This window comes from Solanum verrucosum, unplaced genomic scaffold (assembly GCF_900185275.1).
Source record: "Solanum verrucosum unplaced genomic scaffold, falcon-dt-bn FXZP01000049.1, whole genome shotgun sequence".
Classification (NCBI taxonomy): domain Eukaryota; kingdom Viridiplantae; phylum Streptophyta; class Magnoliopsida; order Solanales; family Solanaceae; genus Solanum; species Solanum verrucosum.
In genome coordinates, this window is record NW_026020221.1 from 7024733 (window position 1) to 7040678 (window position 15946).

Sequence of the window (15946 nt, forward strand, 5' to 3'; positions counted from 1 at the left end):
GGCCAAGTTAAGGAGTCAGTATTATGCCTACTTTTTTTTTTTTTATTACTCCTAACTAGTCACGATTTTACAGCCACTTGAAAATACACTTGTAAAAGAGGGGATATGCTTTGACCTTTTACCCCAAGGATTGAACTTGGCTAACAGTTTTTTTGATGACAAGGGAAACCTGCAGCCGCTATCCTTTGGGTGCGCACAGGGTAAAACCCCCGCTGCTATGCAATAGCTCACAAACCACATAGGAGAGGTAACCCGCACTAGGCAAGCCCGGTGCGATGAGCTCGACCCAAAAGGCAAACCCCTTGCTTTCGTTGGCAAGGGGTTTCTAGCTTGAGACCTCCAACATGGAAGTCTTAATCCCAAACTATTGGGTCACCCCGAAGGGTAACTTGGCTAACAGTTTTAAAAGCTAAAAAGCTAACTGCAAAAAAACTAAATACAAAGAGACTATTAAAGCTGAAAATTCAAGGTGGTTCATACGTAAGGATGCTATCGGTATTTAACAGGCCTCTAATCTGTCCAAGTAGAGCTCCATAAGTATTACTATATATACAGAGTTCTTCTTGGTTGTGACTAAGAGATGCCAACTTGTCAACAACTCGATTGGCTTCTCTGTAGCAATGTTGAGTTCTAATGTCATAACTCTCACACGATTGCTAAGACAGATGAACATACAATCAAATATCCGTCAAACGTAAGAAGCATAACATGGCTAGATATTGTTTCAAGACAGGACACACCTGGAATTTTGATCTAGAGGCTAGAGCAGCATCACATAGCTGGAAGAGAAAATACATAACTCAATCACATTGACGAAAAATGCATTTCTAATTTGAGTATCTTAACCGCAAACATACCTGAATCGTGGAGCGATAGCTCTTCCACACGCAGGATTCCTGGATTATTATGTCCGACTTTCATCTTTGTTTGACCAATTGGTCTCAGTCATTTTATTCAAACAAATACAGAGCCAAAATGGATGGATACTTTTGTGTCTATTGCCAGCTCTTCCTCCTGAATCAAAGATCTATCATTGAGATAGACAGGGTGATAGCGAGTTGGCATTAACAGTAAATTAATTCCGTTGGAATATGGCTTTCAGTAACCTGGGGAGCTTTGCAGTGACCTCTGATGGTGAGGTGCAGAATAGGTTTTCACATCTAAATTGGGAGCCCGAAAAGGAATTTTTATACGAATCAGATAAAGCTCTAAATCATTGGACTACATAAAAAGAAATGCTTAAAAAGTTCACTAACTCCTCAAACTGAATTGAAAGCCTCTAATGACATCGTTTACTTGTCTAACTGTCTTCATCACTAGTTTGGTATTCTAATAGGAAAACATGCATATTAACGAGAAATATTACTACTGTTTCAACATATTTGGTTGGAAACCTGAACCACTACAGTGTACTTAGGCAAGGAACAGGAACAATGAATTCAAATATATGGACAAGGACCGATATTTCATCTTCTAGAGAAATAGCACATTTCCATGGCATCGAAGAGGCAAACTTGTTTAAACTTAGCCATCCATCATAATTGGATGATCAAGAATTACTCATCCCAGAAAAAACAGTCAACAATGTGACAGGAAAAAACTTACAATGTTAAGGGACAACAAATTGAGAGGATAGCATCAGAAAACCAAATGAACATGATTCTACAGGGAACTATAGCACAAAGAATATTTGCAACCGTACTTATGATGGGGCTGCATATTGTACATCAACGGTGGCTCGCGTACAAAAAGAAGAATTTTTACAGGGCTACAAGGATACAAAAGAATTATAAGTTGTTGGAACATGACTAATGCTTTTATCAATCATACAACAATCATACACAAAAGAGAGAAAAAGCACCTTGGAACAGAGTTGCTACTCGGGACCAGTTGATTCTCTCTTTAATAGTAATTTCCCAGATTCGTCTCTAATGAAAAGCTTTTCAACTACTTTACGCCAGTTAGTTCTTCCATCACTTCCCTGGGCTTCGCTTGTGGATGCTTCTTCATCGTGTTTTTGAGATGCCTCAAAAGTTATATCCTCCATGGGTTCTTCCTCTTTTTGTGTTGAGGATTCCTCTTCCCCTACGCCCACAGCGTGTGGTATATTTAAACTGACGGCTCTTTCGATTGCATCCTTGTGCTCTTTTTCTAATGTCTTCAGTCTTTCAATTTTCTGCACTTTAGGGGGAGAAGTGGTGGTCTCCGCACTAGCCTCTTTGCTTGTGGATGCTTCTTCATCGTGTTTTTGAGATGCCTCAAAAGTTATATCCTCCATGGGTTCTTCCTCTTTTTGTGTTGAGGATTCCTCTTCCCCTACGCCCACAGCGTGTGGTATATTTAAACTGACGGCTCTTTCGATTGCATCCTTGTGCTCTTTTTCTAATGTCTTCAGTCTTTCAATTTTCTGCACTTTAGGGGGAGAAGTGGTGGTCTCCGCACTAGCCTCTTTAAGTCTCTGCATGGACGTATTTCCTCAACAAGATCAAAGTCTTTTCAACACAAGAGGATTCATTTAGCCTACCCCAACCGATTTGGGATTGAGGCACAGTTGATGTAACCACTAAAAGAAAATGATAATGACTTGCACACATGCAGATATATGCTGGTTCTGCTGCTATGCTCTTCGGGGATCTTAAAATTGAATATTTTAATGGAAAACGGACATTCTAGTACCACTATATGCCGCATGTAATCCAGATGGTGAGTAATAGCGTATTTCTAGACTTATCAATGAAAGGCAATGGTTACACTTTGTTTAGGGAATTAAGAGAAAAGCCGGAAGCTTTTATAGGTCGCAAAAGTTACACTTTGATGCAAAAAGCTACACCTTCTTACAAAGGAAATCCTTGGAGTAATTACTAGTTCCCAAAGGCACATATATTTAGTTCTTTTTTTTTACGAAGACAGTCACCCTCTTACTAATGACAAAATGACTAGGTTCATGCTTTTGTCGTTGAAATTTTAGTGCGATAAAGTCAAGACATTTATTCCTTACATATTCCATCCTAGAATGTAATCATAGATGACCAACTACAGTTTTCTTTTCAAAGTTCAAGGAATATTGATGCTACTTACTGCAAATGCCTTTTCAGATTCTTTTTCTATCCACATGATCCCATGGTCGGATAGAGAGTTGCATGACAACACAATCTGTTCAAATCTTCCGTCAACGGGGATTGCAGTTCTAACATCTGGAGGGTACCTCCCACATCTGTCAAGAACAAAATTACACACCAGGAGTACTCAAGCTTCACCGTTGTTGAAATATCATAACAAAAATGAAGCAAAGATTTAGAGCTACAATCACATCCAAGAAGTCGGTGAATTAAAAAGTTCTACTTGTTAGGGAAACATTTTTTTATTTACTGATAATGAAATCCGGAACAGTGGGAAAATACCATGGTCTAATTTGAATATACTTTGCCATAGCAGCATTTGTACAACAATTGTACATGCCTAAGCATGTTCGGATATTGTGCTGACAGTTATGTGAAGAGAATATACAATAGAATCAGAAGACATGATGAATACACAACATACAAGCAGGAAAATTTGTTAGGTAGCTAGATCCTGGACGAGAGATAACTGAACCAAGAATCTATTCTTACTGCTTAAGGTTCTTATTGCCCCCATTTGAAACCAACTCATGTTGCACTTTAGGGAGAAGAACAGGAGAGTATAATCAGATTTATTATGTTTAAATTAAAGGTAACTAAAGCAATGAGACTTAATGCTGCAAGCTGATTGGTGACAATGAAAAAGAATTGAAACAATTACTACAAACTGCTTTTCTGCGCAAAAATCCACCATCTCTATTTTACTTTAATTTCTTTATCTTCAAACCAAATATAGGAATGCAGCACTTCCAATGTTTCGTAGTGGTATTCGTAGTGGGCTTCATCTTTTTATGTGAGATTGATCCTATTCTGCAATCTTCTATTTAATATGCTATAGGATATACAAATGACGATGCATTTCATATGGAAGTTCTCTATCACATCTGCAATATATCAGGGACCTAAGCATATCCTAATCCAAGCATCTAACTAGATGAGGGGAAAGAATAATGGCGAGATTGATAGTTGTGCGAACACAGTTTAAGAGCACATGACCAATTCATGATCGAGTATAAGAAGTTAAATAAATAGTAAGACACTAAGACCATTTCCATAAGAAAATTCATTTTGGAGATCATAGCCACCAGATGTTTGGAATGACTCATACTAGTTGATAGTGGCAAGGATCAGACCCCACCCAACACCAATTCAATAGACCTATGACCCAGGCTATGAAACTTAAACACGGAATCAAGATAACAGAATATTTAAAAAGAATGAAACATCATCACGGAACTGAGGGAGCCTATAATTTGTAAAGAAGACAAAGTTAAAGCACACAATGACTACAAGCAAAGTTATGCAACTCTGTGAAACTATTCGACAGAGGTTTCTTTTATTATATATAATCATTAGTTTGCATTACTTTTGACTGTTTGACAGAACAAGCCAAACTAGTATCACTCATTTGAATGTGGTTTACCTGCAAAATCTTCTTTCTACAATATGATACATTCGGCCAGGCGCATAAAGTCTCCTTGGATCTCGGAGTTTTCTGCCATCAGGGATGAAGGTATCTCTCAAGCATATCAAAAATATCAGGCAGGGTAAACTGTTGAAAGCATTAATGCCTGATATAAGAGATAATTATAGCAATCACTCAAAGGCAGAACATAGAGAACTCAAGGGCATTGTTATGCACACACAGAGTGTATAAGAATTGTACTAACCAGAAGATGGATTTAAATATGTCTTCAAGTGGTGTGGCTGTTCTTGGCAGGAAATCATCCTGCAGAAAAAAAAATCATTGTACCATTGTTAATTCACATTGGTAACTAAAGAGAAAGCAAACACACATATAATTATATTCACTATCCAGGTCCTTTTGTGGTTTCAAGGCTAAAATTTTAGTCTTAAGAATTCAAGCAAGATAAATAGCTGCAAACAAGAAACTTCTGAAGTTCGCAAATATGATCAGAGAATAACAGTGGAAAAGATTCCCGTTATTGTGGACAAATATTTTAGTGATATATCCCAACTGATTTCTCATAAATTAAAAAAAAAAAACAAAGAAACAAGATATCCCAACAATTGCACTGAACGGTTTAAAGTTTAACTAATCAGTAGCTGCAAGAATGAGCAAGACATTAGCTCATCCGTAATTAACCTGTATTCTGAGCGTAATGTGACAAATTTATCATTAGCAACTAAGCTATCAGCACAGTCGGAATTAACCTGTATTCTGAGCATGATGTGATAATTTCGTCACCAAAGATCTTTTTCGGTCCTTCAAGATATTTTGTATAAAGAGAACGACAACCAATCCTCTGAGAGTGGTACACAAAAATGACCAAGGTGGATCTTATCCTAAAGGAGAAGGATGAGGAGTAGGCATTAGCTTTAGCAGTGGAGTCAAATGTTTACGAGATAAACAATGAGACAAAGGACAACACTTAAACAATTTAATTTGACTAAACGGCAGCCTGCTGGTAGGAATTCCACAGGATACCCTTTTTTCATCTAGGGTGTGGATCAAAGGGATTACGGCGAAGAACTGCTCTAATGCAGCACTTCGTCAGTAGGAATTATAGAGAGGATAGAATATAAGCCTAATTGTTCTTTATAAAATCGCTTCAGTACAATGGACCAGGGGTCAGCCAGAGAAAGCGAAACACAATAGAAGAGTTGTTTCGCTGCAGAAGATCCTCTAATCAACTACAACTACCATCAGCAGTTCATGGAGGGAAGCACAAAGCTAGTTAACTCCCAGTCAAAAAAGAGGAATAAGGAAGGAAAAGAAAGAGGATATTGCTAAAGAAATGCAACAACAACCCAAGTCATTGCATTGTAAATTCACCAGAAGCGCTCTTTTGTCTGTTCATTTATCACCAAAAAAAAACAAAGAAACAAGTAGGTCAGTAAAACCTTGCCAAGGAAAGAAGCCATCTAATTCATTGCATAGCATACACATTCTGACCACTCACAATCTCCGATTTTATTTTTTCTTCTTGCTACTCTTTATTTTTGTCTCTTTGAAAGGTGAAAATTCCGGTTAGTTCCACTACAGTGAACCAAAGGGTGTTTCAATCATCTCATCCTTGATATGATCATATGAATACCTTTTGTTTATAGTTTGCTCCTCAAACGCTAACATACGACACGGACAGTCAATAATCAATTTGTTGTAAATCAAAGGAAAGATACACTAATCATTAATATTTGTTCTCTACGTAACATTTGCTGCCTGCTTATCCTCAACTCAGTACATTATCTTATTCTATCACCATCCTAGTCCATCTCTCAATCACAGAGAAAGCTACAAAAGGACCATGCATTAAAAGAATCTTCATTAAGTGCTACTTTAGCGGAATCCCTTATGGGGTATGCTCTTTGGATAGATCACCTTAAGGCTATGAAGGCCATTCAACGATAGGCGAGCTAATTCATACTATGCCCAAGATGAGCAAGAAAATAAGTTGATTTTGGCTTTGCATAAGCATTCTTACCATGTGTGTATGCCACATATAAAGATAGCGTCTTTCTATTCAAATTACAAATATAATCTAAATATTTTCTTAAAAATACAAATTCATGTTACATCTGCACTCATTGATTTAAAATTTTGAATTAGCTTTGACACTCACCTGCAATATGACTGAGTGTATTACATCAGCATACTTAACAGCCAAGTTGAGTGACATACATCTTGCTGGTGCAACTGCATAACACCTAACAAGATTCCTTGGAACCCCGCCTAACCTATCTTTATGATTCACCACAATTATTGTTAGCAACGACGCCACACCAGAACCCAAAGAATGCCCTGCGAAATAGTGGCAGCAAAATCAACCATTTCTTAGTAATCCACCCGATCACTCAAGTTTAAATAAGTTTCGGCTGGTTAAAATGCAACTCAAATCCAAAAATCTAATTGTATTGAGATTGGAACTAGTGTAAATTTAGAAGAACTTAATCTAAGGGCCTCTTTTGGTTATCGATTTGAAATTATGCTGATTTGAAGTTGAAATTTCGTAAGTTGTATTTTTTTCTTATTAATATGAAAACCCCATAATGTGATAAAACTATCAAAATTTCTCCAACTCTTATACAATCTTACCAAATAAGCAAATCATAGTTCACAAATAAGGTATCGAAATATCCTAACGCACCGAACTAATAAATCACACATCTCCATATTCCTTTTATAAATAAATATATGCGGTTGGTTACATGTTATTACAAACTTTCAAATACACATAATCTTACAAAATTCACTAGTCTAATATATCTACAATAGTAATAACTAGATATTCTTTGATTAGTGGTGGATCTAGAATTTCCAGTTAAGAGGTTCAAAAAATAAAAATATAATGCCTAAGATTAGAACTTTAAAGTCAAACCTCTTGATGAGATCAAATCATGGGTCCTTTTTTTTAATGGTAAAATATAAATTTATAGATTCTTTTAAAAAATTGAAATGATCAAGTTGAAATTTTACCTGCAAATATCATTTTGTAGCTCCTTCCATTGTCAATCCAAAGCTTACTCAAAGTTTCAGACTCATTATTCAAAACCCAAATAGCAGATTTCAACAACCCATGATGTACATACCCACCATCAAACATCTGTTTCCCCAATCTATTATCCAACAATACTTTGTAATCACTTTCACTCAGTAAATTCAACCCCCGAATAGCAAGCACAATCTCCTGATGCTCGTGATCACAGTAGATCAAATACGGCGGTGCCTGGCCGGAGGTTTGTTCATACGTGACCCGTTTTACAACCCAATCCGGGTTTAACCGGTACCCGCCCGGCGGTGGGAATTTGGGTTTATGGAGATTTGGTTCGTATACAGCTAAAATTGTACGGCAGAGACGGGGAACTGGCTCGAATTCCTCACATGTTGCTGCCGGCCACGTGGCACTGTCGTTGTTTCCGATGTAGGTGCAGCGCTTCCATGCCCAACGGATACAACCAGCTACCAATACACACTCAATTCCGCAAGCAACTGACATTGTGTTAATTGAGCTTCAATAATGTGGTGATAGTGCGATATGAAATTAGTGGTTAAAATTGTTCACCAATAGAAATTTTAGTAGATTGACAATGAAAATGAAAATGAAACTGAAAGTAAAAGAAAATTTCTGATATTATTGTTTAAAGGCTATAAACGAACTGTATTGTTTCCGTTTGAATTAGCACTCCTTCCCGTCTTAAATATTATCATTTTGGTTAGTCGAATAAACTACTTTCTTCATCCTAATTTATCTAATTTATATTTATTAAAAAAAATGACATATTTCTTTTAGTAGGTTAAAAATATAATTTTAATTTTTCCATGTTTTATGTTTATTTAACGTAATAAAATTAGAGGTCATTTTGATATAACTTTAATATAGGAATATAAGATTAAAAAGAGTTTTCTTTATTTTTTTTTAAAATTGTGTTAAGTTAAATTAAGTCAATCTTTTTTAAATGGAGGAAGTGTGAATCACTTTCCTTTTTTGTCAGTTTTAAAAAGAATGACATATTTCTCTATTTTTAGTAATAATTTAATTTTAAAATATTTATTTTGCTCTTAATTAAATGATTTATAGTCAAACATAAATATATCACTTATTTTAGACTATAAATTTTAAAAGTCTTTTTTTTTCTTAAATTTCGTGTCAAAACAAACTACACGAATATTAAAAAAATAGCAATATTATCGTTTTGTTCAGATCTAGTCTTACTGTTTTAATTAGTGAAATATTAAAAAACAAATTAAAATAATGTAGGTAGGTACTCTTATGATATTTGTTAAGAGGTTTAAATATATAGTAGGGTTAGAATTAATTTAATTAATTAATCGTTTTGGTTGTCCTCACATGAGCATTAAAAGGCTCATTTTTTTTAATATTTACCTTTGTCTGATATGCACTAACCTAATCTTGATTATTTAATGAACTAATCTTAATTATTTAATGACCCGGAAGACATGTTCCCCACCACATGGTTAATTTAGGCTTTTTTGCATCTTTGATACTAGAATAAAAAAATACATGTATTTATGCACAGATATATTACATATTTGATACTGAATATCGAATATATGATAGTAGTGATGATACTCGAGATATTTGATACATGATACATTGACAAAATTGATATCGAATGACTGGATGAAATTGATATTGAATATTCACACATCACATGAAATTGATACTGAATACATTGGTACATGAGATTGTGAAACTCATATACATACATATATAAAGAAGGAGAGGAACACGAGCAAGAGAGAGAGTTTGTACATCTAGATATCTAAAATAAATTACACGCATGTAGTTGATATACACGTAACTATTCCGTCAAATACATATATATATATATATATATATATATATATATATATATATATATATACACAATGTTTTTTCTGTTTGAATTGTTATTTTAGTGTGTAACGGAAACAATCAACGATCAACACACACTCAACCCCCACAAGAAACTGACATCAATCAGTAGTGTTAGGTCAACTTCAATTAATACTCCACAACAACAATTTGCAATTATTATAAGGATAACTCAATAAATTAATAGTCTGAAGTCTTTTTTGAAAAAGAAAAAAAAGTAAAATTATGTTCTGGATTTTTCAAAAGAAAGTTGGTGAATTAGCTGGATTGAAAGATTTATTAGTATTTTAAGTGGATTTGACAGAGGACACAGGAAAAAGTAGGAAAAATAAAGTGTATAGTTCATAGAGGATTCTGGTTCTTGTCTTAAAGGTCTCATCAGAAGGCAGGTTTTTTTAGGGGTAATTAATTAATGACAATAGTTTAATTAATGTTAAATATGTATTTTAATGATAATTAGCACTCTTGTAAATGTCTCTAAAGTTTCAATGAAAATTAATTAATGTGAATAAAGATTTTAATACTCTTTATTAAATGTGTATATTTATTACTGCAAAAAGTTATTTTTGTTATAGTATATTCCGTTACATGTGATGAATTGATCAACAACTGTTTCTGTTTGAATTATTTTGTCGAATAGTTTTAGCATTTGACTTTGAAAAAAAGAAGAAGAATATTTATGATTTTGTTCAGATCTATTCTTACTGTTTTAATTAGTGATACAAGTATTAGATGCCATTCTGAAGAGGTTTAGAAAAATGTATAGAGTAGGCTTAGAATTAATCAAATTAGTTAATCGAAATCAACTTCTTTAGACCTACTTATATGAGGTTATATTAGATATATATGTTATTTATCGTAGTTAAGTTTGATTATTTAAGGAATCTTCAAAATTTATGATTTGATAATTGTTAGGTTGTTAGCATTTTAATATTAATATTTTGTATATTAATTTGCTAAAGCTTAGTGTTGCCATTGCTGCCAATCTTTAGTGACATTTCAGTTTGCAACCGTTGAAATGTCATGATTGCTACATCACTATATTGCATTACTCCATTGGCAGTAAGTGCATATGTTACAAACTTTTGGTGCAGCATCTAAGGTCTAAGCCGTTGGTGGCTTCTAGCTTTTCATCTCATTTACTTATTCACTCTTTATTCCTCCATTATACATTATAACATATGTAACTCCTAAGACCATTATCTGCACTATTTACTACCCCATTATCTTCTTATTCATTGCTAGGAAGACCTCTTCTACTATAAATAGTGGTGGTCTTCATTTGGTTTGGTACTTCACAATATACAAGGAAAATATAGAATGCATAAAGTTTGTCAAAAAGAGAGTTCTTATTAGTTGAAGGGAGGTGCTTTTTTTTGTGGAGCTTTGGACTCAACTCTTGTCCAGAGTTGTTGAGTTATACTTTGTGAAGGTTGCTGTATCCTGAAGGGGACAAGTCAAGAAGACTACTGCTGGACCGGTGAAAAACATTTGCTGCAGTGGGCTTGAATCTCCTTAAAGTGAGCAAGATATCCGCACCTCAGCCTGAAGATATTTATTTCTTCATTTTATTTTCAATTGTAATCTTGTAATTCTGTTATTTTATAATTTTTCACTAACAATTTAAAGGAGATTCAAAATGACTACAATTGAAAAAACCACGAATGTCAAGATGGTGGGAGACCTTAACAAGCCATTTCGATTCAATGGTAACCATTTCAAAAGATGGAAGGTGGAAAAGTACGATGGTGAAGAGGCAAGGGGCCAAGATGTACTTTTACAAACATAAGAGAGCAACATCACAACGAAGGCAAGTTTAATTACTTCAAATAATGCTACTCTTGAAACTCACAAAAATACTTCTTTGAAGCCTAAGAAGAAAAAAATTAAGAAAAATAATAGTAGACCTCCCAAGAAAAATAATTGTAAAAATAACCAAGCACAAAATCAACAATTTCAAGATAAGGGACTGTGTTTTGTTTGTGGCAAGAGTGGGCATATTGCTCGATTTTGCAGATTCCAGAAATATGTTCCTAACCCTCAGGAAAACGTTATCAAAGAATCTTTTGTGGCGGTGACATAAACATGGTTGAAAGTGTTGATGGATGGTGGGCTGATTCTGGTGCAAACCGTCATGTCTGTTATGACAAAGACTGGTTTAAAAAATTGTTGACACCCAATTTTGACCCGCCACGATAAGAATTAATTTTGAGCTTCCTAATTTTCAAACAAGTTGAAATAATTGATTTTGTGAAAAAACTCAAAATATTTCTCAAGTTTTAAAAATGATTTTACTTATTTATGTGATTTTTAAATAATTAATGTGTTTTATATAGGTACATATATTCAATTAATTTATTTTTTAAGTAGTTGAGATGCATCACGAGTATTTTTATGCGTGTGAGTTAAATATTTTATTAATATAATTTAGTCTTAATTATAGTTATACTTTTACGACAATTAGTTTAATTATTTTATGATTAAGATTGATTATTTTATTTCGTGAAAGGCAATAAGCTCATTAATTAATTATATTAATTCGTCCTATTTAAGTTTAATCGAATTTGCTAAATTAAACTCGATGTGGCTAAATTCTTAAATTCAAAAGACTAATTTTGGGCCCTTTTCTTTAATTTTCAGCGGCCCAAGTCCAATTCCAGCCCACTTTTAATATACCCAATCCCCTTGACCCGGCCCACATTTTCTTGTTCAACAAAATAAACCCATTTCAACAATATACACATACAACAATACAATATCCGACCCCCTGCCAGCTTCTTCTCCAGCGAAACCCAGGAACAACAACAATTCCCAGCAGCCCACTCCATCCCCACCTCCAACCGACCAATCCAGCCCAATTCCCATCTGACCCGGCCCACTTGCTAATTCCAAAAAGGTCCAGAACGTTAATCTCAGCAGCAGCTCCAACAATTCCTCACGCGAGAACACACAATAACGCGCTCACTGAAGCAGACGGCGAAGCGGTGAGGAACGCGGAAAAACAACACTGTGATTTTTGTTTCTTCTCCAACATCTCTCTCAACCAAGTACTATGGCAGCAACACGCTGTTTTTGCCCTTTCCTCTTTCGAAATGGGGCGAAAACTTCATAAAAGGGTGTTTGTCCAAAATAGTGAAAGATTTTGATTTTTTGAATTTTGAATTGGGCCTTGATTTATCCGATTTTTTGTCCGTTTCTCCTATTTCTTAACCCTATTCTCCTTTCTATATAATTACTTTGGTTCACTGTTGAAAGGAGAGATTTTTGAGTTTGAAAAATTGGTGTTAGAGACAATCATTAGAGAAAATAGTGGAAAGATTGGGAGTGGGAGAAAAGTATTAGAAAGGAAGAAATATACTTAAGCCATAGTTTCTAACGGCATAAAGAGATTAGAAATCTTGATTTCGCTCAGCCTTTGCCATCGTTTGCATTGTTTGTTCATCCAAGTTCCCGAAACTCTCCTTTGGTGTGAAGTTGTTGTGCATTCTAGCTCGTTGTTGTCCATTCGCTGTCCCCGAAAAGGTAAACATTTTTTTTATCTTAACCCGTTTTAGTTTGTATTTTGTTAGTGAACTGAAACTTTTCTACAGATTCTTTTGTTCCTCCTTGTTTGAATGCCATGCCTTCGTTTTTTCTTGGTTCATTGTTGATGTTTGATGTTTGGTCGTGTGGGCTTGAGTTAGAGTGTTTAGTCGATTGAGGTTTGAAGACATGTCTTTTTTTGTGTGATCTATGCCTGCCATTTTTATTATTATTATTATTAGGAACTTGGTTTTTCCTGTTGGTTTTAGTGTTTAATATTTTATTCCCATGGTTTTGTTCTCGTTCAACCTATACCTGCTAGGGTGTCTAAAATATTGCCTTTGTAGTTAGTTTGATTATCATGCCTACTTTCCCTATATTTCAAGTATAGTAGTTAATAGTTTTAAGCCCTTTTTCCGCGAGTTTATTGAAAGTGTCGACTTGATTAAGATTGTTCTACATTTTTTTAGTAGGTTATGGGTCTGCTGGTCCCCATTTTCATGAGTTTTGTTGTGATATGTCTATTTTTCTACTCCCCTAGTTCTTTAAAGAGTCGAAATGTAGTTGGTTCTTCCTTGTAGCCTCATTCAGTTTTCAACATCTTGGTATCTGTCACTAGCATGCTTGTTGTGGCCTATTTCAACATCAAGTCCTTTTTTGGTTTGTGTAGTTTCTGAATACGCAGAATCTCAATTAAATAATGCGGAAATTGTATGTAATACTATCTCTTATTTTATCATCCCGGCAGCCTTGTTTCTCTTTTCTTAGATGTTTATTACCTCCTAGCCCTTTCATACGCTTTAAAGTCCATTAAACCAGCGGCCTCTTGAGCCTATTACTTGTTTCTAGTTTGTTGTTTTCCTAGAGGTTCATAGTTGACAGCTACTTTATACCGTGATAGTCATTCATGACTGGTGTTAATCCATGTTTTCATATAAGTTTAGACTTTGGCTCGTCTATGTTTAACTCGGCGTTACATGAGTATGAGTCTATTGAAGTGTTGAAGTTTTGATCTTATTTTGCATAGCTGTTTGAGTTTTCTTTATAGTCCAAATTTGAAGGTCAATCTTGTGGTTTTAGCCTTTCTTGGGTTGTTTATATAGTCGTAGAAATTTCTTGTTGTTCCTTTCATTAATTCGAATTCATAGTGTTTGGCAGTGTGTTCTCTTCCTTCTTTTATGGTAATTGATGTGCTTTTAATGTTAAATCATGAGAAAAATTAAACCATGTCTCATTGTCCACCCGTTCTGTGTTGTTAATTGGTTATCTCTACAATGCCTATCTGCTACTCATTAAATGTTTGTCATATGCCACCTGTCAACTTTGTTAAATTCGTATATTTGCATATTCATACAGTAGTCTTTGTTCAGCTACACAAGTGTTTATGTTCTTCTCTTAATTAGAGTGGTCCTACCTTCCAAAATTAGTTTGGTTATTTGACGTTAATTACGTGGATTGTCTCATTTAGTCCCCTTACTTGCGATTCAAATATCATGCTAAGACGTTGAATTCTATCATATGCTAATTCCTTTTCTCTTGCTTTGCCTGTATGCATGTGAAATATCCCGAGTTCATCATGAACTCCTCTTTCCTCGCATTTCGAAAAAGCCGTAAAGGTTCAAATTTCCTTTTTTAGTCATCCAGCCTAGGGAATCGAAGAACAGAAGACCGAAAATTGACGAACATGAATTAGAGCTAATCCGGATTGTATACACTTAATGTGTATACGAAGATTGAGAAATGGGCCCAAAGAGCTCCAAATTCAGTTCTTGCATTTTGTTATTTTGGGCCTAAGCCCTTGTCTTTACTTATTTTATCTTGTTAGAATTTAGGACAGGTGGAGGATGGGCCTAAGGCCCAAAGAAATAAATTTCAAAATTTAGTCTAGGACATGTATAAAGAGTGGCAAGAATTGGGCCCTAGGCCTAAAATAGAAAATTGGCCCAAGTACCGGTCCAGGTGGACAGGAACCAGACTTGTCAATATCTGCCACTAAATCTCAAGGTTTTAAAATTCAAATCCCCAAAAGATACCCGTTTTGATTTTATAACTTAACTAAATCAATCACCTTTAACGAGGCCTAAAAAATTAATTTTGCAAGATAACTCACTTGGATAATACCTAAATATTCCCCTTTGCTCTCCTTTAAAACAATCCTAACTAAAAATCGCTCAATTCAAATTAAGTTAATCCACTTTTAGCCAAATAATTAATTGTCTGATAACCGCATATTAGCGGGCATTTCTGGTGCTTTCAAACCCTTTCCAAAATGCTAATAAGAACCCCGAACCCCCTCAAATATTTTTTAATTGATTTCTTGTTTTAATCTTTTCAAATGTCAGTTTTCTTAATTTCCCTTTAAAAATTAAGTGACGGCTCTTAAAATCAGTCCAATCAATCTTTTTTAAATAAAACAAAAATATATTCATTTTGAGGAGCCCAAAACCATCATGCTTGGTGATTCTCACAAAACCCAAGTGCTTGGAACGGGAGATGTCGAACTGTGTTTTACTTGTGGAAGAGTATTAACTTTAAAAGATCTACTCTATACTCCTTCCATGAGAAAAAAATTGATGTCTAGTTTTCTTCTTAATAAAGCAGGCTTTAAACATATTATTGAATCTGATCAATATGTAATTGTGAAGAAGGATATTTTTGTGGGAAAGGGGTATACTTGTGATGTGATGTTCAAATTGAATGTAGAAGTGAATAAAACTTCTTCTTCTGTTTATATACCTTCTTCTACTAATTTTTGGCATGCTCGTTTCTGTCATATTAATGATCGTTATGTTGGAATCATGAGTAGTTTAGGATTAATCCCAATGGTCAAAAAGAATTTTGAAAAGTGTGAGGCTTGTAGTAAAGCCAAAATCACTAAAATGCCTCATTTCCAAGTTGAAAGAAAAATTGATTTGTTAGAATTAGTTCATATTGATATTTGTGAACTTGGTGGAATTTTAACTCGTA

At 34.6% G+C, this 15946-nt stretch overlaps 1 protein-coding gene across 2 annotated transcripts; it reads right to left on the bottom strand.

Moving 5' to 3' along the window:
* Positions 1–1601: 1601 nt before the first annotated feature.
* LOC125831066 (uncharacterized) lies at positions 1602–8117 on the bottom strand. 2 transcript variants are annotated; one of them, XM_049510259.1, is made up of 7 exons: positions 7558–8117; positions 6704–6882; positions 4790–4848; positions 4543–4671; positions 3079–3214; positions 2443–2458; positions 1602–2232 (listed from the first exon to the last, which is right to left on the bottom strand). In XM_049510259.1, the coding sequence occupies exons 1-7, from the start codon at positions 8075–8077 to the stop codon at positions 1877–1879; spliced, it is 1395 nt and encodes a 464-aa protein (XP_049366216.1). In that variant the 5' UTR covers positions 8078–8117; the 3' UTR covers positions 1602–1876. The 2 variants fall into 2 exon arrangements, with proteins under 2 accessions (XP_049366216.1, XP_049366214.1); XM_049510257.1 differs by having other exon boundaries at positions 1602–2061; positions 2290–2458.
* Between the last annotated feature and the right edge of the window lie 7829 nt (positions 8118–15946).

What these genes read in the sequence shown, in the direction of transcription:
- LOC125831066 (XM_049510259.1), bottom strand. Translation starts at nt 8,077, where the DNA reads ATGTCAGTTGCTTGCGGAATTGAGTGTGTATTGGTAGCTGGTTGTATC. An exon ending in CTACAAAATGATATTTGCAG is followed by an intron (nt 6,883 to 7,557) that starts GTAAAATTTCAA and finishes ACTATTTCGCAG; the next exon opens with GGCATTCTTTGGGTTCTGGT. An exon ending in ATATTTAAATCCATCTTCTG is followed by an intron (nt 4,672 to 4,789) that starts GTTAGTACAATT and finishes TGCTTTCAACAG; the next exon opens with TTTACCCTGCCTGATATTTT.